The 23328-nt window shown below is 38.0% G+C and overlaps 1 protein-coding gene across 5 annotated transcripts in view; it reads right to left on the reverse strand.

Annotated features, from left to right (window-relative positions):
- Positions 1 to 23328, reverse strand: part of ULK4 (unc-51 like kinase 4) — a 549109-nt gene that overhangs the window by 496237 nt on the left and 29544 nt on the right. For all 5 annotated transcript variants that reach the window (XM_082638146.1, XM_082638145.1, XM_082638142.1 and 2 more), the window contains 5 exons: positions 22422 to 22518; positions 17806 to 17910; positions 14556 to 14616; positions 12994 to 13175; positions 11864 to 11910 (listed from right to left, as the gene is read on the reverse strand). In XM_082638146.1, the coding sequence (XP_082494272.1) occupies positions 11864 to 11910; positions 12994 to 13175; positions 14556 to 14616; positions 17806 to 17910; positions 22422 to 22518 (492 nt within the window). The remainder of the gene's footprint in view (positions 1 to 11863; positions 11911 to 12993; positions 13176 to 14555; positions 14617 to 17805; positions 17911 to 22421; positions 22519 to 23328) is intronic.

Consider the following 23328-nt stretch of genomic DNA (forward strand, 5'->3'; position numbering starts at 1 on the left):
AAAAAAAATTTACTTTAAGGAACTAGTTTTATTATTTTTTATTGAAGTATAATTGATGTACAATATAAGTTACAAGTATACAGTATAGTGATTCACCATTTTTAAAGGTTATACTCCACATATAGTTATTATAAAACATTGGCTATATTCCCTGTGTTGTACAATATATCCTTGTAACTTATTTTATACAAATTAGTTTGTACCTCTTAATCCCTTACCCCTATCTTGCCTCTCCTCCATCCCTCTTACCACTGATAACCACTAGTTTCTTCTCTATATCTATGAGTCTGCTTCTTTTTTGTTATATTCACTAGTTTATTTTTCAGATGCCACATATAAGTGATATCATACAGTATTTGTCTATCTCTATTTCACTTAGCATAATGCCCTCCAAGTCCATCTACGTTGCTGCAAATGGCAAAATCTGGTTCATTTTTATGGCTGAGTAGTATTCCATTGTATATATGTACCACATGTTCTTTATCCATTCATCTGTTGATGGACATTTAGGTTGTTTCCATGTCTTGGCTATTGTGAAGAGTGCTGCTATGAACACTGAGGTGCATTCTCTTTTCAAATTAGTGTTTTTGTTTCTTTCAAATATATATCCAGGAATGAAATTGCTGGGTCATAGGGTAGTTCTATTTTTAGTTTTTTGAGAAATATGGAACTAGTTTTAAATTTAAATAACCACATAGGGCTTCCCTGGTGGTGCAGTGGTTAAGAATCCACCTGCCAATGCAGGGGACACGGGTTCGACCCCTGGTCCGGGAAGATCCCACATGTTGCGGAGCAACAAAGCCCGTGTGCCACAACTACTGAGCCTGAGCTCTAGAGCCCGCGAGCCACAACTACTGAAGCCCGTGTGCCACAACTACTGAAGCCCGTGTGCCTAGAGCCTGTGCTCTGCAACAAGAGAAGCCACCACAATGAGAAGCCTGTGCTGCGCAACAAAGAGTAGCCCCCACTCATTGCAACTAGAGAAAGCCCGTGTGCAGCAGCGAAGACCCAATGCAGCCAAAAGTTAAATAAATGAATAAATAAATGTAAATAAATAAATAAATAAATAACCACATGCAGCTAGTGGCTACTGTATTAGAGCAGATCTAAAATGTTACAGTTACTTCTTTGTGTGTTTAATAAAACATACTATTTATTATCCATCTCCCCCACTAGCCTACAAGGTCCATGAAGGCAGGGCTGCAAGCACTAAGACAGTACCTGGCATGGTCCCTCAATAAATGTTTGTTGAATGAATATAGTATCAACATCAAAACAAAGTAACTAAACACATTAGTAGAAAACGGGTGGGTAAAAATATGACTGAACAAAGGTAAACAAAATTGGAGCAGGATTTTCAACATAAATATCAAAGCAGAATTTAAGGCTAAAATCATTAAATGAGGAAAAGGTTGTTTGAGAACTAAAAACGGTATGACCTACAAAAGATGTAAATTGTGAGTCGTTACAAACCATATTAATAAAGAATAAAAAGTAAGCCCAATAGTAGTGGGAAACTCCAATCTACCTCTCTCCCAAGCACAGCAAGAAAGCCACAGTGAATACAAACATACAAGCATCATAGTAACAGATGTATATATCAAGCTCTACGATCTAAACTCTGACCACACTTACTCAGTGGGAGGCTGTCTAGGATGGTGTTCAGGACTCTGGAATGAAATGTCCTGAGGCCAGTCTCGGCCCCATGGTCGGGGCAGTGGGGGGTGGGTGGAGGAACCCTGGGTTAGTTACTCCTCCTTCACGTGCCTGATGACTTCATGTTAACTGGGACTAACAACAATATGTACCTCACCAAGTCACTCAAAGAGTCAAAGGAAATAATCTGTGTGAAGAAATTACCATGGTGTCTAACATTTAATATGTGCTGAATGGGCTAGCTATGATTACCACCACATTATCTACTACATTCATGACTTTTTTTAATGATTTTTTATTAGAGCACAAAGATAAATTCATAGAATTCCCAAAGGCAGAAATTATACAGGACATATGATGATATAATAAAAGTGAAATAACAAACATAAACCAAAAAGCCTAAACATTTGTAAATTTAGAAGCACTTCTGTATAGCTTAGACAGCAAATGAAAAATAAAAATGCCCATTAATCACAATCATGTAAATAACACAAATCAAGAGACTGTCATACAGAATGAAGTCAGAAAGAGAAAAACAAGTATCATATATTAACGCATATATGTAAAATTTAGAAAAATGGTACAGATGAACCAGTTTGCAAGGCAGAAATAGAGACACAGATGTAGAGAACAAACGTATGGACACCAAGGGGGGAAGCAGGGGTGGGGGGATGAACTGGGAGATTGGGATTGACATATATACACTAATATGTATAAAATAGATAACTAATAAGAACCTGCTGTATTTAAAAAAAATAAAATTAAAAAAAAAACCTTTACAATAGCAGATGGGACACTGACACCCACTTTTCTGTTCCCTCAAGAGTCTGCTAAAAGAAAAAAATTTATAATTAAATAACTGGAGACAGAAAGAAGGGCTGAAAGTAGACCAGAATGTTTGAGGAAATCCTAGATGACATACTTAGATGGAATTAGACAGAAAATGGAGAGAAAAAATTCCTATCTAAGAACCACAGGTAAAGACAGGTCTTCCCAAAAAGCCTCAGAGGCTTGGAATAAAGTAAAACAGAAAGCAAGGATTAGTCATAGACAATCATCAGATTAGAGAACTTCACAATGAACAGGTGAGCCAATTAGGTCCTGCCTCCTTCCCATCTCCCTCCCTGATACACGGAATAAACCCTCGGTCCTGGCCTCCAGGGTAAAAATGTAAAATTATCCCTGCAATGAGCAATCTATTCTGGGGTGGGATACAAGTATGGATGTGGAAAACAGACAGTGGTCCTCCACATCAGATACTAGAGCAAGGAAGGAGGTTAATGGAAGAAAGCCAGCCCCACCCCAAAGAAAAACCCAACCTGGAAACTGAAGAGGCCTCCAGCCTGCCTACCTGCTCTTCAGCTAGTTGGGCTCCCAACATACAAGTCAACTAGTCAACAGGCATCATCCACTCACAGGCCAGCCCTTTAAAGAAGACGTTGTTGGAGAAACAGACTAAGAGAACCATAGGGGAAATGTGTACTGCCAGCTTCTATGCTGATCAACTTAACCATTTATTCATAATATAAACTAAGTACCAAAGATCACCAAGCATTTGAGGAACCAACAGCATTAAAAAGCTGGACCGTGATGAAAACGAAGTGACCCACAGGTTAAAAAGAATAAAATTTTTATAATCCTAATGTTTAACCTTAAACATCAGTCACAATATTTAACCCTAAATTCTTTTCCAAAACAGAATTTTTATAATCCTATAATTTATCCTGAAATTCAAAAGTACATTTTAAATCAAATATAGGCAGCTAGGAAAAAGGACCAATCAGAGAACAAATGAACAAAAACTTAAAAATATGATTGTTGAAGTAAAATAGTGATTCTCAGTAAAATGAGCAAGGGTAAGTATCAAGCTTGAAAGCTCAAAGATAAAATCAGGGAAGATCAGTAAAAGAGAGTTTGGCAGTTCTTCAAAAGGCTGAACACAGAATTACCATATGACCCAACAATTCCACTACTAGGTATGTACCCAAGAGAAATTAAAATATATGTTCACATAAAACCTTTATACACATGATCAGAGCAGTGTTATTCATAACAGCCAAATGTGGAAGCAACCCAAGTGTCCATTGAGAATGGATACATGAAATATGGTTTATCCATACAATGGAATATTATTCAGTCATAAAAAAGAATGAAGTGGGAACTTCCCGGTGGTCCAGTGGTTAGGACTCCCTGCTTTCACTGAAGGGGCCCAAGTTGGATCCCTGGTCAGGGAACTAATATCCCACAAGCCATGTGACACGGCCAAAAAAAATGAAGTACTAATACATGCTACAACATGGATGAACCCTGAAAACATTATGCTAAGTGAAAAGATGCCAGTCACAAAAGATCACATTTTGTATATTTATATGAAATATTCAGAATAGGCAAACCTATAGACAGAAAGTAGGTTAGTGGTTTCCAGGGACTGAGGGGAAGAGGGTAACAGGTACGAATGAGGTCTCACTGGGTGATGAAAAGTTCTGGAATTCAATAGTGGTGACACATGCACAACTTTGTGATTACACTAAAAACCACTAAACTGTACAGTTTTAAAAAGTGAATTTCCATATCAGGAAACTAAAAAAGAAAAATCACATGATCATATCAATATATGCAAAAAAAGCATTTGACAAATTCCAACACCCATTCATGACAAAAACTCAGTAAACTAGGAATAGAGGAAATTTCTTTAACTTGATAAAGACTATCTACAAAAAAATACAGCTAACATCATATTTAATGGTGATAAACTCAAAATTTTCCCTCTAAGATCAGGTACAGGGACTTCCATTGTGGTCCAGTGGGTAAGACTCCATGCTCCCAATGCAGGGGGCCAGGATTCAATCCCTGGTCAGGGAACTAGATCCCACATGCATGCCACAACTAAGAGTTCTCGTGCCACAACTAAGAAGCCCACATGCTGCAACTAAGAAGCCCACGTGCTGCCACTAAGAAGCCCATGTGCCGCAACTAAGACCTGGTGCCGTCAAAATAAATAAATAATATGTAAGGGAAAAAAAAAGATCAGGTACAAGACAAGGACATCACCTCTCAGCACTATTCCTTTTGAATATCACACTGAAAGCTCCAGGTAATGCAATAAGACAAGAAAAGGAAACAAAAGGCATACAGATTGGGAAGGAAGAAATAAAACTGTTTGCAAATGATATGACTGTCTATACAGAAAATCCTGAAGAATTAACAACAATAAAAAAACCTCCTGGAACTATTAAGTGATTACAGCAAGGTGCAGGATACAAGGTTAATATATAAAAGTCTTACCAGCAATAAACTTGTAGAATTTGAAATTAAAAACATAATACCATTTACATTAGCACCCAATAAGTGAAATACGTAGGAACAAATCTAATAAAATATGTATAATATCCATATGAGGAAAACTACAAAGCTCTATTGAACAAAATCAAAGAAGTAAAGAAGTGGAGAGGTATTCCATGTTCATGAATAAGACTCAATATTGTCCTGATGTCAATTCTTCCCAAACTGATCTGTAGATCCAATGTGATTCCAACCAAAATCCCAGCAAGTTATTTTGTGGATAATGACAAACTGATTCCAAGGTTTATATGGAGAGGCAAAAGATCCAGAATAGCCAACAATACTGGAGAAGAGCAACAAAGTTGGAGGACTGATGCTACCTGACTTCAAGACTTACTACAAAGCGACAGTTATCAAGACAGTGTGGTACTGGCAAAAGAACAAATAGATCAGTGGAACAGAATAGAGAGCCCAGAAATAGACTCACATAATCAAATGATCTTTGACAAAGGAGCAAAGGCAATACAATGGAGCAAAGATAGTCTTTTCAATGAATGGTACTGGAATAACTGGACATCTACAAGAAAAAAAATGAATTTAGACACAGACCTTACACCCGCTCACAAAACTTCAACTCAAAACAGATCACAGACCTAAGTGTAAAATGCAAAACTATAAAACTCCTAGAAGATAACAGAAAACCTAGATGACCTTGGGTGTAGCAATGACTTTTTACATACAACATCAAAGGCATGATCCATGAAAGAAACAATTGATAAGCTGGACTTCATTAAAATGAATAATTTCTGTTGTGCAAAAGAAATGTTGAGAATGAGAAGATATGCCACACACTGGAAAAGAATATTTGCAAAAGACCCATCTGATAAAAAACTGTTTTCCAAAATATACAAAGACCTCTTGAAACTCAACAATAAGAAAACAACCTGATGAAAAAATGGGCCAAAGACTTGAACAGACACCTCAGCAAAGAGGATATACAGATGGCAAATAAGCATATGAGAAAATACTCCACACCATATGTCATCAGGGAAATGCAAGTTAAAACAACAAGATATCACTACACACCTATCAAAATAGCCAAAATCCAGAACACTGGAAATACCAAATGCTGGCAAGATGTGAAGCAACAGAACTCTCATTCACTGTTGATGAGAATACAAAATGGTACAGTCACTTTATAAGACAGTTTGGTGATTCTTACAAAACTAAATATACTCTCACCACACAATCCAGCAATCAGGCTCCTCGGTATTTACCCAAAGGAGATGAAAACATATGTCCACATGGATGTTAACAGCAGCTTTACTCATAATTGTCAAAACTTGGAAGCAATCAAGATGTGCTTCAGTATGTGAACGGTCAAATAAACTGTGGTACCTGCAGACAATGGGATACTTGGCACTAAAAAGAATGAGCTATCAAGCCATGAAAAGACATGGAGGAACCTTAAATGAATGTTACGAAGTAAAAGAAGCCAATCTGAGAAAACTACATAGTTTATGATTCCAACTACATGACATTCTGGAAAAGGAGAAACGATGAAGGTAATAAAAAGTTCAGTGGTTGTCAGAGGGATGAATAGGCAGAACACAGTAGATTTTGGGGGCAGTGGAAATACTCTGTATGATACCACAGTGATGGATACACATCATTATACATTTGTCCAACCCACAGAATGTACAACACTAAGATGGAATTGTAACGTAAAGTATAGACTTTGGATGATTTTGATGTGTCAGTTTAGGATGTACCACTATGGCAGGGGATATTGATAATTGGAGAGGCGATGCATATGTGGGGGCAGAGGTATGTGGGAAATCTCTGTTCCATCCCCTTAATTTGCAGTGAGCCTAAAACTGCTCTAAAAAATAAACTCAACAAAAACCAAGAAAAGGTGAATTTTTTGATATGTGAATTGTATCCCAATAAAAGAGTGAGAAAGCAAAAGAAAATTAAGTCAAGAGACACTAAATTTGGGCTTTCCTGGTGGCGCAATGGTTAAGAATCCACCTGCCAATGCAGGGGACACGGGTTCGAGCCCTGGTCCGGGAAGATCCCACATGCCATGGAGCAACTAAGCCCGTGTGCCACAACTACTGAGCCTGCGCTTTAGAGCTCATGTGCCACAACTACTGAGCCCATGTGCCACAACTACTGAAGCCTACATGCCTAGAGCCCATGCTCCGCAAAAAGAGAAGCCACTGCAATGAGAAGCCCGCGCACCCCAACGAAGAGTAGCCCCCGCTCGCCGCAACTAGAGAAAGCCCGTGCGCAGCAACAAAGACCCAATGCAGCCAAAAATAAAAATAAATAAATAATAAATAAATAAATAAGAAAGCAAAAAAAAAAGAGAGAGAGAGAGACACACACACAAAATCCCACACCCATCCTACAGGAGTTTCAGGAGCAGAAAAAGGATGAAATAGAGATGAGGAAATCATAAGGAAATAGGAAAGCAAAAGAAAGGCTGCAGCATTTAACAGACCGACTGGCAAAGCAAATTAGTAAAAAGGGATACCTAGACACATTCTAGTAAAAGTTTGCAAGCCCGGAATATAAAGAAAAATTCTTTTTTCACTGAAAAACAAAATCAAACTGGTCACATATAAGAGGAAGAAAAAGTCAGGTTGGCCCCTGAGTCTTCCAGAGCTGCAGCCAGCACATGAGAGAGTGAGCAACAAAGCAGCATGGCACAGAGGTGAGTGTGGCCTGAAGGTGCAAGAAGGTCTCATTCAGCCTGCTATGCCTGAGCCCCAAAACCACAGGCAGAAAGCTTCAAGGAAGGAGGAACTCCAGAAGCAGAGCCTCTGAGAGATATTCTACTTAAAAAACAAAAAACAAAACAAAAAACTACCAAATTATGAAATCCCATCAACCAAGAAGTGAAGTAATTCACAAATGGAGAAACTGTATTTTAAAAATTGACGATAAGCATTTATTTTATTAAAGTATCAAACTATACTAAAAATTAGAAAAATCCTTCCTAGAATATAAATATCAAAGTACCCTAAAATAAACCTGAGAAAGAACAAAGTTGAAATCACATATTCTGATTTCAAAACTTACTACAAAGCTATGGTAATCAAGACACTGTGATACTCAAATAAAGACAGATTTATAAACCAAGGGAATAGAGAGCCCAGAAACAAACCCTAAGCATATATAGTCAAATGATTATCAACAAGAGTGCCAATACCGTTTAATGGGGAGAGGACAGCCTTTTCAACAAATGGTGCTGGGAAAACTGGATATAAACATAACAAAAGAATGAAATGGGACTCTTACCTAACACTGTATAAAAAAAAAACTAACTCAAAATGGATCAAAAACCTAAATGTGGGCTTCCCTGGTGGCGCAGTGGTTGAGAGTCCGCCTGCCAATGCAGGGGACACGGGTTCGTGCCCCGGTCTGGGAAGATCCCACATGCCTCGGAGCGGCTGGGCCCGTGAGCCATGGCTGCTGAGCCTGCGCGTCTGGAGCCTGTGCTCCGCAACGGGAGAGGCCACAACAGTGAGAGGCCCGTGTACCGCAAAAAAAAAAAAAAAAAACACCTAAATGTTAAGAGCTAAAACTATAAAGCCCTTAGAAAAAAACAAATGAAAAGATTTATGAAATTGGTTTTGCAGTGATTTCTTAGATAGAACACTAAAAGCACAGGCAACAAAAGAAAAAATGAAAAACTAGGTTTCATCACAACTTAAAACTTTATGCAAAGGGCACTATCAGAGTAAAAAGGCAACCCACAGAATGGAAGAAAGTATTTGTCAGTCATATACCTAATATGTCGTTAATATCTAGAATACATATAGAACTCCCATAAATAAACAACACAAAACAACCCAATTAGAAAATGGGCAAAGGACCTGAACAGACATTTCTCCAAAGAAGGTAAATAATGGTGCTCAACATTACTAATTAGTGAAATGCAAATCAAAACCGCAATGACATGTAACTTCATACCCATTAGGAGAGCTACTATTTAAAAAAAATTGAAAAAGATAAGGGTTGAAGAGGATGTGGCGAAATTGGAACCCTCATGCATTGCTGGTGGAAATGTAAAATGGTGCAGCCACTGTGCAAAACAGTTATGATGGTATCTCAAGAAGTTGAACATAACATTATCAAATAATCCAGCAATTCCACTCCTGGCTATATACACAAAAGAACTGAAAGCAGGGACTCAAACAGTTATCTTTTTTTTTTTTTTTTTTTTTTTTTTTCCTTTTTGCGGTATGCGGGCCTCTCACTGCTGTGGCCTCTCCCGCTGCGGAGCACAGGCTCCGGACGCGCAGGCCCAGCGGCCATGGCTCACGGGCCCAGCCGCTCCGCGGCATATGGGATCCCCCCAGACCGGGGCACGAACCCGTATCCCCTGCATCGGCAGGCGGACTCTCAACCACTGCGCCACCAGGGAGGCCCTCAAACAGTTATCTTTGCACCAGTGCTCACAGCAGCTCTACTTGCAACAGCCAAAGGTAGAAGCAACCCAAGTGTCCACCAACAAATGAAAAGATAAACTGTGGCACATACATATATGGAATATTATTCAGCCTTAAAAAAGAATGACAGTCTGATACATGCTACAACACAGATGAACTCTGAAAACATTGTCCAGACACAAAAGGACAAATGTATGATCCCACTTATATTAGGTACCTACAACAGGGAAATTCATAGAAACAAAAAGTAAAACAAAGGTTTTCAGGGACTGGGATGAGGAGCGATGGGAGTTACTGGTTAATGGGGAAGAGCTTCTGTTCGGAATAATGAAAAAGTTCTGGAAATTGACAGTGTCGTGGTTGCACAACATACGTATCGCAGTATACGTAATGCCACTGAATTATACACTTAAAATGGCTAAAATGGTAAATTTTGTTATATTTTATAATTAACAAAAATTTTAAATTAAAATATTATGCATTATCTGTGAATTATACCTCAATAAACTTGATTGGCAAAGGCTATAAAATTTGATAAGTATTCACTGTTCAAACTTCTAACACAACGGCATTTTTACACACATTGACTGGGAACGCATGTTGATATCATGTTTCTACAGAGCGTTTCAGCAATTTATCAGAAGTCACAAAAATATCTATTGCTCCCTACCCATTCGTTCTAATTCTACAAATCTACCCTTAGGGGAGAAAGCAAAAATAGGCATGAAGATTTAAGCACAAAATGTTCATCAATATATTATTTACAATATTATAATACCATCCAAAAATAGGGAAGGGTAAATAAAATGATCAAATATTCATAGCATATAAAAAGAGGCATACCATAAAAAAACTTAGACAAATAATTAGTTACATTAAAAGAATACATGTTATAAAGTGGAGAAACATACAAAATTATGTTATTTTATTTTATTTTTCTATATGCTGAACAAAGCAAAGGAATAAACATACATAATTCAACAGTGATTGTCCCCCAGCTAAGTTAAAGACCCTTATCATATGCTATCAAGGTGATATGACCCAGGACAGAGAAGGCCTCGCTGGAAGAAGTAGTATTTGAATGGAGAAAGAGAGTAAAAGAAAGCTCCAAGCATAGGGCTTATCTATCCATATTTTCCTCAAATTAGAACTATTTTACAATTAAACTTAAATCTAAAAAATGGAAAAAAATAGTAGTACCTGGAAAGGATTAAGAATGTCTGTTTTTTAAAAATCAGCAGAGGGCACCCTATTCAAGGATATAATTTGTTTTAGCTGAAGTGCTAAGATTTTTTTGTTGGTTTCTTTTACAGTGAGCATACCACAATCCTTCTCAAAGTTTAACATGCCCAAAAATGATCTAAAAATCCTATTTTGTAACACCAGATTTTACCTTGGGAGAGTAACATTAGAAGATGCATAGGAATAATTATCCAAAAAAGCATTTTGTGAACACCTATTGTTTCCCCTATATTTTGGCAGCATGGAAGAATAATTACTATCCTACCACTGACACATTTTACAAAACCCCTTCACATTCAAGTTTTCACAAGCTTCTCAACAATAATACAAGATAAGTAGGATTGATAACACCAACTTCCAAACCCCCAAGATACACTAAGTACCCACTAAGAACCAGGCACCGGGCAAGGTATTTCATACACCTACTTCCTTCAAAATTTAATTGTAAAGAAGATATATAACTGAATCACTTTGCTGTATACCTGAAACTAACAACATTGTAAATCAACTATACTTCAATTAAAAAAAATTTGATTGTTACCAAAAATCTATGAAGTTGATACACTATCCCCATTTTACAGATGAGTAAACTGACACTCAGCAGTTATAATAATTTGCCTGGGGGCAGATTTGTGATCTACACCCACATCTGTCTGAATCCAAAGCACTTTCATCATCCCACAAACAGTCCCCCAGAAGCTGAGACTCAGAAAGAGGTAATCATCTGACCAAGTCTCATTGGCAACCAGAGCACAGAGCCTTCTTACACTTTAATGAGCTTTTCACCAAGTATGCTGCCCCCATATAAGCAAGTACACATCCTTCCATCAGGAGTTTACAGAACACAATCTCATTAGATTTTGTAAACCATCTTAAGGAAAGATAAAGTGGCAAGGGAAAATGTCTTAGAAGCGTAACTAAATTAAAACACAGGGATAATTGTAAAGTATTTGATAAAGAATATTCAAAAGAGTAACCATTAATAAAGCTTCCAGATGTAGTTTACATAACCTTGGAATTATATTTATAATATTAGGATAAGGACTATTTTGGAATCTTTTTAAATGGACAACTGGGATGCCTATAGAAAGTGCTATGATTCAGGGTCATCATTACTTTAGACTATTTTGTGATAAGTATTTAGGACTATGTGCTTTTGATAAATATGTATGTTTTAACTACTTAATAAAATAATAATTTATTAAGATATAAATATTACTTACCTATCCCAGTTTGGAGCTATTCGCAAATGCTGGGTTAGCAATTGGAACTAGAAAAAAAAAATTAAGATGTATTTCATTCATGAAATGACACAGAAAGTGACCACTAAGTTAACAAATCAAACCTGCACCAAGGAAATTAATTATATTCAGTGTTTTTGCATCTTTGTAAATATAAGATAAAAATAAAAACTAAGAACGTTCAGTTTCTCCAACTCAATTATATTCCCTAAATATGCCTCTGCCCCTCACCCCACAAACACACATCAAGTACCAAATAAGGAACTGTAATACTATCCTGGAAGAAAATTAACTTAAATTTTTTCAAGCCAGTTCCCAAACAAAGGTCCACAAGGGAAAATGCCCCAGACCACTGTAACTCCTTTCTGAGGATGACTTCAAAAGCTCTGCCAGGGCTTCCCTGGTGGCGCAGTGGTTGAGAGTCCACCTGCCGATGCAAGGGACACAGGTTCGTGCCCCAGTCCAGGAGGATCCCACATGCCGCGGAGCGGCTAGGCCCGTGAGCCATGGCCGCTGAGCCTGTGCGTCCGGAGCCTGTGCTCCGCAACAGCAGAGGCCACAACAGTGAGAGGCCCACGTACAGCAAAACAAACAAACAAAAAAGCTCTGCCAAATTCCCATGGTTTCATCGATGAATCAAGACGGTCCAAGAAATATCTCCAGGGGAGGAAGGAAAAAGAAAAGTCTTAGAGACTCAGTTCCCCGTTCAGTGTCACATCGGAAACCTTGGAATTTACCAGGAAGACCCAGTAAAAAGAGCCCCTATTCCACGTGGGCAGCTCACTCCAGCAGCTGATGAAAAGACCTCTGTCTTATGATTTCACAGATGAAAAATACCTTACAACTACTACAAGTTAACGTAAAATGCAAGCTGAGTGTTACCAAAGGAGTTGTTCAAAATCACTGTCGATTCAACTGCTTTTAGATCTAAGCATTAAACAGAGGACAATTCTGGCAAACCTATCATCTTGATGAGTCACTTTTTTTCACTGAAATTAAATCGTATTAGTATTTTAGCGCTTGTTTTAATCTCTACAGAAATAAAAGTTATGTGCAGAAGGAGAGCTGCAAGCCCGTGATAGGAGTCTTTACTTCACGACTTAACTACATACCAGGGGTGAGTGGAGGAGCCTGGTTGCCACCTCCCTGTGCCCGGCCACCACGCACAAGTAGCAAAGGAGATTCAGCTTGGCTCGGGAGGCCCCTGTGCTCTTCTCGGGGGAGTCGATCTGTGAGCACACTTGTTGCAAAAAGTCATTCCAATCTTGGTCTTTTAGAAATACTAACTTATCCACTGCAGAGGAAAGAAAATATTAAAGTGGGGATCATGTGAAAAAGGACTGCTGAGAACATTACAAGAGGAATAAAATGGAACACAGAATTTTAATACCTAAGGTGAGGGCACACAGAAAATTATAACTTTACACTGTCAAAACCAAAATTACTCCAAAGACATCACTACTTTTATTTGCTCTTCTATGTTCATCTCTTTTTCTCCCCATGGAGACATTCTGAACTATGTCAATGAAAACCTATGCTTAAAAAAAGAAGGTAGATGCTTAAATTTAGGAGAATATTCTTGCAACCAAGAACATAACAAAATGCAAACTTAAATAAAACTGTACTATGGAAAAAACAAGATACCCTTTGCATAAATAAAGCAACCTAGCCTTAAAGTACTGGAAAAGCCAAAATTTCTACAGATGTTATAAGGTCCCAGTGAAATTACTAGTAAACATAACTAGGTTAATACAAAGCTGAAATCATCTGGGAGTCCCACCTCCAAACCCCTATACAAACAAAAGACAAAAACTGGGAAATGAAATGCCAGCTAAAATTAACATAGTTTCACCTAATCTCTATATTTAAACAAAATCAGCTATAACAATAATTTCCTAAAATAATTCAACATAAAGGCGGAAAGGGACGGAATATTATTTTGAGATAATTTTCCTCTAAGTTTTCATAAATAGTGCTTCTACTTGGAACAGTTTATTTAAATTTGAACATATGTTGTTTATTTTGAACTTATTTTGATTTGATTTCAAATCATAGATTCTACTCTAGCTATGATGAAGAATTTTTCCAGATCTAGTTTAAAAGCTTAAAATATAACTTATCAAACAAAATACATCAAAATTTAAGGTATAAGAAAAATTCTTAAACTCACCCTAAGTAAGACTTTGTTAGGGGAAAGGAAATGTAACAATCAACCTTTAAGTATCTCCAGTCCTACATCAACCCCACAAAAGTGAACCGTCTGACCCTGATCTCAACTGCCCTACTCCCTCAAGTAGAATCTCGATTCTTCATGTGGTTTCCAACCCTCTGTACTGGTAAGAGCACCATTAATGTTGGAAATTCAACTGGCTTGACAAGGGAAAGGACAGGAGAAGGGCCCACCCATTCAACAGGAAAACTCGCCCAGTTTCATAGGAACTTTCCCACTCACAAGAGTACTGAGCAGCCTAGACCCAGCTGAGTAAGGTCAAACGCTGGCTCAAATGGATTACAGGTTGTCTATAATTTATACAGTGTCTCAAGAATATAGCCAGTTGGCAAGAAAATAAAAATTTAGCTATTCATAAATAAAATATTCCATTTGCTATTAAATTTCATATTTGTATTTGTCCACCATGAATCTATGTGCTTGATAAGCCCTTTATGATCCTACCTGAATGTGCTGGTAGATGCAATATTTTTGGATCATATTTAATTGGTGGCTGTTTCATTATCTGTGATTTAAAAAACAAAACAAAACCTTTTTAAGATGGGTATCTATCTCCTGATATGTCTCCTATATCAGATTATAAATCAATGAGGACAGAAAAGAACACTAAAATTTAACACCAAAAAGAATAAGCATTCAACAAAGCCCCTTCAGATTAAAATATACAAATATAGGTAATAATGTATAAAATAAAATCATTTCAATTGATATCTTCAATAAAATAAAGCGTCATGGAAAAGGGTCACCCTATCCTGGCTTACTCTTAGGCTAATTTACCTTTAGGTTAGAAATTTAGTTACTCAACAAATATTTATTGGATACCTGCCAGGGTGAGGCACTATGCTAAGTGCTAAGGGGGATAAAAAGACATGACCCTACTGCCAGAGAGCTGACATACTGGTTAGAAAGATAAGACAAACATCTGTGAAACAACAGAAAAACATGAAATTTAAATTAGAATGCAAAACAGGCGGGACATAATTACAGACAAAATACTTCGGAGAAAAGTTCCTAAAAAGATAGAGAATCAGAAAGGACTTTAGGTTGATGTGGTCAGGGCAGGGTTTATGGAAGACCTGGAAAGTGGCATTAGGTCTTGAAGAGTGGTTAGGACTAGATGACTGAATTGGAGAAGATACAATTTCATGAATAGGAAAGCACACGATTTCCTTGAGCAAAGTGAGGAAAGCATATAGCAGCTGGATCCATGAGTTCTGAATAGCTGGGGTACTTCAACATGACACTTTTAATTAAAAAATTTAACTATCGAACTTCCCTGGTGGCGCAGTGGTTAAGAATCCTCCTGCCAGTGCAGGGGACACCGGTTCAAGCCCTGGTCTGGGAAGATCCCACATACTGCGGAGCAACTAAGCCCGCGAGCCACAACTACTGAGCCCGAGTGCCACAACTACGGAAGCCCACGCGCCTAGAGCCCATGCTCCGCAACAAAGAAAAGCCACCACAATGAGAAACCCGCACTCCGCAATGAGGAGTAGCCCCTGCTCGCCGCACTACAGAAAGCCCGCATGCAGCAACGAAGACCCAATGCAGCCAAAAATAATTAATTAAAAAAAAATTCAACCATCATTTCTATGTCTAACTTCTCCAAAACCTCTCTATAGAGCATCTTTTAAACTTCTGCTAGTAGTATTCTCACCAAAAATGCATATCCTCATTCTAATCATGAGAAACACTTAGGCAAACCCAAATTGAGGGACATTCTACAAAATATTAATACCTGCCCAGTACTCTTCAAAGTGTCAAGGTCATGAGAGACAAGGAAAGAATAAGAAATTACCACATGACTGTGAAGGACAAGGACAGATTGGAGCAAACTAAGGAGGCATAAAAACCAACTGTAACGTGGGATCCTGGAACATAAGAAGGACACTGGTGGCACAACTGATGAAATTCAAATGAGTTTGTCAGTTAATAGCACTGTACCAATGTCAATCCCCTGATTTTGCTAACAGTACTGTGTTCCTGTACAATATTAACACTAAGAGAAGCTGGGTAAAAGGTATACAGGAAGTCTACTATTTTTGAACCTTTAAGTCTAAAATTAGTTCAAAATTAAAAGTTAAAAAAAAAAACTTCTAAGGTTTCCCAGAAACAACTAAGTGTGGTTATAAAAAGAAAGAAATACAGAATATGGTCAAAAGATAGCACGGGGGGCTTGCCTCATGGCGCAGTGGTTGAGAGTCCGCCTGCCAATGCAGGGGACACGGGTTCGTGCCCCAGTGTGGGAAGATCCCACATGCTGCGGAGCAACTAAGCCCATGAGCCATGGCCGCTGAGCCTGCGCGTCCAGAGCCTGTGCTCCGCAACGGGAGAGGCCACAACAGTGGGAAGCCTGCATACTGCCAAAAAAAAAAAAAGATAGCACAAAGCGTTCTAGAAGTTCCACTGGGAAAATGCCCTGTTACACATTAAATTTGGTATAATATACAGTTACTCTGCCAGATACCTGAATGCATAAAAAGAGATAGCTCCATTATGAAAAATAGCTGAGTAATCTATATTAAATGTTGTCTACCTAGTAAATAAACATTCATCTAAGAAGCCTTTTGTTCCAAACTATAGAAACTTCCCCAGTGAGATGAAACAGTTATAAATTAATAAAGAAAAAGACATTTTAAAAAAAGGAAGAAAATAAAAATGCATAATAGGTGGTGAAATGTGTGTTGGAGCTGGAAATCAACAGAAAACAGAGGAACTGAGAAATTAATTTCCTTTTCCAAGGAGAGTACTCATCATTCCCTACTAATACAGTATTATATTTCAAAGATGTGAAGCAATGAAAATCGAACTGGGTTAGAAGTGCATTGTAACCATGACTCCCCAAGCTCCCCGTGTCTCCCCATCATCTGCCCTACAATCCTGGCAACCTATGAGAGGTGTGGTCTCTCTGTAATCTGCCCACCCACCCCAGTCTGGTGAGCGCTGCTCTCTGACATCTGCCTTCACAACTCATCAGTGAGGAGAATGTCTGGAGTAATTCACCTAAGTAAGTATGGAGAAATGAAGGGACTGAGGCTAAGGTCTGAGGTCTAGAAGTCAGCAGCCACTCTCCAGCTCATGTACTGACAGGCAGAGCTGCTGCAAAGGGGGAAGAAAACTTACCCTTCCAGTGAAAGAGAGAGTGATGCAGGAAGAGGAGAGGGTTACAGAAAGGGTGAGGGTTAGGAATGTAGACACGTGGCAAGAAAGAAAGAAAAGCAGACGACAAGAACAGGAGAGAAGATAAGGCAAAGAAGGGACTTCCCTAGCGGTCCAGTGGTTAAGATTGCGCTTCTGGGCTTCCCTGGTGGTGCAGTGGTTGAGAGTCCGCCTGCCGATGCAGCGGACACGGGTTCGTGCCCCGGTCCAGGAGGATCCCACATGCTGCGGAGCGGCTGGGCCAGTGAGCCATGGCCGCTGGGCCTGCGCATCCGGAGCCTGTGCTCCGCAACGTGAGAGGCCACAACAGTGAGAGGCCCGCATACCGCAAAAAAAAAAAAAAAAAAAAAGACTGCGCTTCCACTGAAAGGGGGCATGGATTCAATCCCTGGTCGGGGAACTAGGATCCCGCATGCAGTGTGGCCAAAAAATAAATAAATAATTTTTTTTCAAAAAGGAAAATAAGGCAAAGTATACTGGGAATGAAAACATCACCCAGATTTCAGCCCTCGGTTGTTAGGGTGCCTTCCCGCACCTTCGGATTGTCAATAATTGGGGTGATGACAAGATCTGAGTCTGTGTAGATAAGCTCTCTCATCCGGGTCTCCAGGTCCTGCTGACTCAGGTGTCCACTTGTAATCTGAAACAAGAACAAAAATTAGACCCGGTTTCTGTGACTAGTGAAAAGCTTTAAGAGATGGAATTAGTAAGATGCTGAGTAGACTCCACTGAAAAAAGTCACCTGTATCAATGGACTTCCACTGCTATTCAAAACACTTCCACAGACAGTCTCATCTGATCTTCACAAAAATCCTAAATCTAGTGTATCATTATTCCCATTTTTACAGATGAAAAAAACAAGGCTCAGAGAAAGTAACTGACTTGCTCGTGTTCACCACGACGGCTGGTTAGAACTAGAAAACAGATCTTCTATAGTTTGATGTTCTAAACTATGATGAGACAAATTGGTCTTTCAATTACCAGCATGGTTGTTATCTTTCATCGACCAAAAATTAATCAGCTTATTTCTGCTTTACAGAATATTCAATATGAAGTTTAAATTACAGCATAAAAAAATTTCAAGCTGAAGTAGTGACCTGTTATATAAGTATTAAACACCCATATCTTTACAAATCCTAGTTAAAGTGGAATTGACACATAATGAAAATGAATAACTAGATGTTCCCCATCAGTTATTCAAGATGTTTCTTTGTGCTCTCCTTAAACTCAACTTTTATTCCTAGTGCTATGCCTTAGTATTTCACATCAGACAAAGAAAAAAAAAGAGGATTTATGCATTAAGAACTTCCACTGAAACTTTGACCGAAAAAATGCTAACCAGAAAATCAAATCAGTGAAGTGAAAGATAAGTAGAAAAAGAAGCAATCCAAAACTAAGGTAAGGGACAGAATAATTAGCTAACAAAGTTCCTGGAAACCACAACAACCCTTCTTCAACTTAGAAGACAGACATATTAAAAACACATGAAGAATAAGTAAGGAGCAACTTTTGTAAAAAAAAAAATATGTTAAAGAAAATTTAAGAACATGGACTTTCAAAACAGATAAACTTGAAAGAAAAGCCAAAATGAAGTCAACTGAAAAACTTATACAATAATCTAAAAATGAGTAAGGTAGACCAATTAGAAAATTATATGTAGAAATTAATTTCATATACATAAAGTGAATGTATGCACAAAAACAGATTATAAAAATATAATATCCCATTCACAATAGCAAAAAATAAGCTGTTAAATAAAATGCTCAGGAATAAACTAAGTAATCAAAAATTGCAATGAGGTCGGGCTTCCCTGGTGGCGCAGTGGTTGAGAGTCCGCCTGCCGATGCAGGGGACACGGGTTCATGCCCTGGTCTGGGAAGATCCCACATGCCGCGGAGCGGCTGGGCCCGTGAGCCATGGCCACTGAGCCTGTGCGTCCGGAGCCTGTGCTCCACAACGGGAGAGGCCACAACAGTGAGAGGTCCACGTACTGCAAAAAAAAAAAAAAAAAAAAAAAAAAAAAATTGCCATGAGGTCTTACATATTAAATGAAAAAATTAAGTCATAAAATTATGTTCCCTTGTTTAAAAATGAACAAATAGGGGCTTCCCTGGCGGCGCAGTGGTTAAGACTCCACCTGTCAATGCAGGGGACATGGGTTTGAGCCGTGGTCCGGGAAGATCCCACATGCTGCGGGGCAACTGAGCCCGTGTGCCACAACTACTGAGCCTGTGCTCTAGAGCCCGTGCTCCGCAACAAGAGAAGCCCCCGCTCGCCACAGCTAGAGAAAACCCATGCGCAGCAACGGAGACTCAATGCAGCCAGTAAACAAACTTAGAAATTAAAAAAATTTATAAAACATAAGCTCCCTTACTTATATAATTAGTGCTTAAATATTCTCAATAAAATAACTACATACACTCCTCTACAATAAACATCTGGCAGAAGAAATTCAACATCTATCGCATTTCAGAATGCATTTTTTACTTTTACACTGATTTTCTATCTCACATATAACCAAACAATTATTAGCACAGTGAGATTTTATTACAACCTATCTACATTTCATTTCAATACAAAATTAAGTTTCACATGGTTCGAATGCATTTCACATTACATAAAAAATACAGCAACAACCGCAGTAAGTACAACAAATAAGAACTTGGTAAATTTTTTACTTCAAAATATTTCTGATTCAAAAAAACTATGATTGAAAGAAATTAAAGAATACCTAAATAAATAGAAAGACATCCTATGTTTGTGGAAGAAAACTTTATATTGTTAGCATGGCGATCCTCCTCAAATTGACCTAGAGATTCAACACAATTGCTGTCACAATCCCAGCTGGCTTCTTTGCAGAAACTGACAAACGGATCCTAAAATTCATATGGAAATGCAAGAGACCCAGAATAGCCAAAAACAAAAAAGTCTGAAAAAGAACAAAGTCAGAAATCATACTTCCTAATTTCAAAACTTACTAAGAAGCCACAGTGATTAAGACAGAGTGCTAGCAGCATGACGACAGACATATCCATCAATGGAATAGAACTGAGAACCCAGAAGTAAACCTTCACATTTATAGTTAATTAATATTCAACAAGAATTCCAAGACATTATTTAATGTCTTGGGGAAAGAAGAGCCTTCTCAACAAATGGTGCTGAGGCAACTGGATATCCACATGCAAAACAAAGAAGTTGGAGCCCTTACCTCGTGCCATATGCAAAAATTAACTCAAAATGGATTACAGACCTAAATGTAAGAGCTAAGCATACAAATAAACCTTCATGACCTTAGAGTAGACAACTGTTTCTTAGTTACGTCACCAAGAGTACACAGGCAACAACAAGCACACAAAAAAGATAATCTGGTCTACATCAGAATTTAAAACCTTTGTGCTTCAAAGGACACCATCAAGAAAGTGAAAGGATAATTCACAGAATGGGAGAAAATGTTTATAAATCATATATCTGTAATATATAAAAAATTCCTACAACTCAATAATGGGCAAAAGGTTTGAATAGACATTCTTCCAAAGAAAATATACAGATGGCCAATAAGCACATGAAAAGATGCTCAACATCATTAGCCAACAGGGAAATGAAAATTAAAACTACAGTGAGATATAATTTCACACCTACTAGGATGGCTGTAACCAAAAAGAGACAATGAAGCACTATTCACAATAACCAAAAGGTTGAAGCAACCCAAGTGTGAATCGAAAGATGAATTAATAAATTGGTACATACACACAATGGAATATTATTCAGACTTAAAAAGGAATGAAATTCCTGATACACACTACAACATGGATGGATCATGAAGACATTATGCTAAGTGAAATAAGCCAGATACAAAAGGACAAATATTGTATGATTCCACTTATATAAGGTTACTAGGCAAATTTCTAGAAGCAGAAAGTAGAACAGTGGTTGCCAGGGGTTGGGGTTGGGGGGAGGGTTGGGTAGGGGGGAATGGATAGTGGTGATGGTTACATAACAGTGTGAATGTACTTAATGCCACCAAACTGTACACTTAAAAATGGTTAAAACGGTCAATTTTATGTAATGTGTATTTTACCACAATTTTTTAAAAGACATAATAACAAGTTTTGGTGAGGATGTGCAAAAATTGGAACCCTCATACACTGGTGCTGAGAATGTAAAATGGTACAGCTGCTTTGGAAAACAATTTGGCAGTTCTCCAAAAGGTTAAACAGTTACCATATGAAACAGCATAGAACACACACCCACACAAAGATGTACACAAATGTTCATAGCAGCATCACTCAGAATAGCCAAAAGGGGAAACCCATCCAAATGCCCACAAATGGATGAATGGAAAAACAAAATGTGGTATATACAACAGAATATTATTGGGTAGTAAAAAGGAATATAGTATTGATACATGGTACAATTTGGATGAATCTTAAAAACATTAAGTGAAAAAAGCACAGGGCTTCCCTGGTGGCACAGTGGTTGAGAGTCCGCCTGCCGATGCAGGGGACACGGGTTCGTGCCCTGGTCCGGGAGGATCCCACGTGCCGCGGAGCGGCTGGGCCCGTGGGCCATGGCCGCTGGGCCTGCGTGTCCAGAGCCTGTGCTCCACAACGGGAGAGGCCACAGTGGTGAGAGGCCCGCGTACCGTGCAAAAAAAAAAAAAAAAAAAGCCAGTCACAAACGATCACATATTGTATAATCCCATTTATATGAAATGTCCGGGATAGGCATATCTATAAAGACAGAAAGTAGATTAGTGGTTGCCTCAGGCAAGAGGGTAGAGAAACTGGGAGAAAATAGGAGTGACTGCTAATGAGTACAGGGCTTCTTTGCGGGATGATGAGCATTCTAAAATTGACTGTGCTGGTAACTGCATAACTCTGTGACTATGCTAAAAGCCCCTGAATTATACACTTTAAATGGGTGAATTATATGGTGTGTCAATTATATCTCAATAAAGCTGTTATCAAAAAAACACCTATGAAGCACCTCTCTCTTAAGAGTACTTACTAGAAAAACCAGTGATAATCAAGGAAGGTGACTTAGTTGTAAATTTTGCAATTAAAAACATAGTTCAGAGATTAACTTGCAATTATTCTTCTGAATCCCTGTATCCTACGTAAAAAGAAAAAAGAAAATTCCATCTCTGCTTACTTCGGTCAAGGGAGAAGTCTTCTGTGGTGAATTTTGAGTCATAGCCTCACCAGGATTTAATGCCACTGCGGTGCTAGTTCTTGGAGTAGGACGAGAACTGAAAAATGCACACCAGTTAACACTACTCACATTTCAGAAACTTTATCCTGTTTACTATTTTCTGGGTTAAAAAACACATCTCATGAAAAATGGTAGAATATGGTGATTCTATGTGATCTTGTTAGATTTTAAAAACTTTAAACTCTAATTTGTGTTTTTGACACTAATTGTTTTAAACTGTTTTCAAAGTAATTTCCTGGGTAATTGTTTTTTTTTATTTGGAGCTTCTATGCTATATACAGTATTTTCTGTTTTAACCAGACAACTAAAAAAAAAGATTTTATTTTTTTAATGTCTGCTGATCTAGGCAGGATTAACATAATAAAATAGAACAGATATTCTACAAAGCATAGACAATGTTTACAATTTTATTTCATAAAATGTTTGAAATGGAAAATTACCTTGGTACCTATTTAAGCAACAAGTTATATTCTGCATCTATTTTTAATGATTCCTCCTACACTTATCAATGGCTGCCATACTCTGTGGACCACTCCATTACACCCAGGTCTCTGATTTTGAGTTTTCTGCATTTTAAGAAATTCTTCCATTCAGATCATTATGGTCTCTTTTAATGAATTCCTTCAAATTTCCAAATATCACCCCTCCTTCATTTACTTGCCTTTTTATTCATTCATTAAACAAGGACTTACTTAAGTCATAAAATATACCAGAGACTGTACAAATTTTTTTTAAGAAACTGAATTTAAAATGCCTAAGATATATATAATAAATTTAACATGCTTTATATTTAAATATGAGTAAAACAAATCAGGAAATTTTAGTTTATCATTATAACCCCTATGTC

The sequence above is a fragment of the Mesoplodon mirus genome (assembly GCF_964341445.2).
Source record: "Mesoplodon mirus genome assembly, chromosome: 12".
NCBI lineage: Eukaryota > Metazoa > Chordata > Mammalia > Artiodactyla > Ziphiidae > Mesoplodon > Mesoplodon mirus.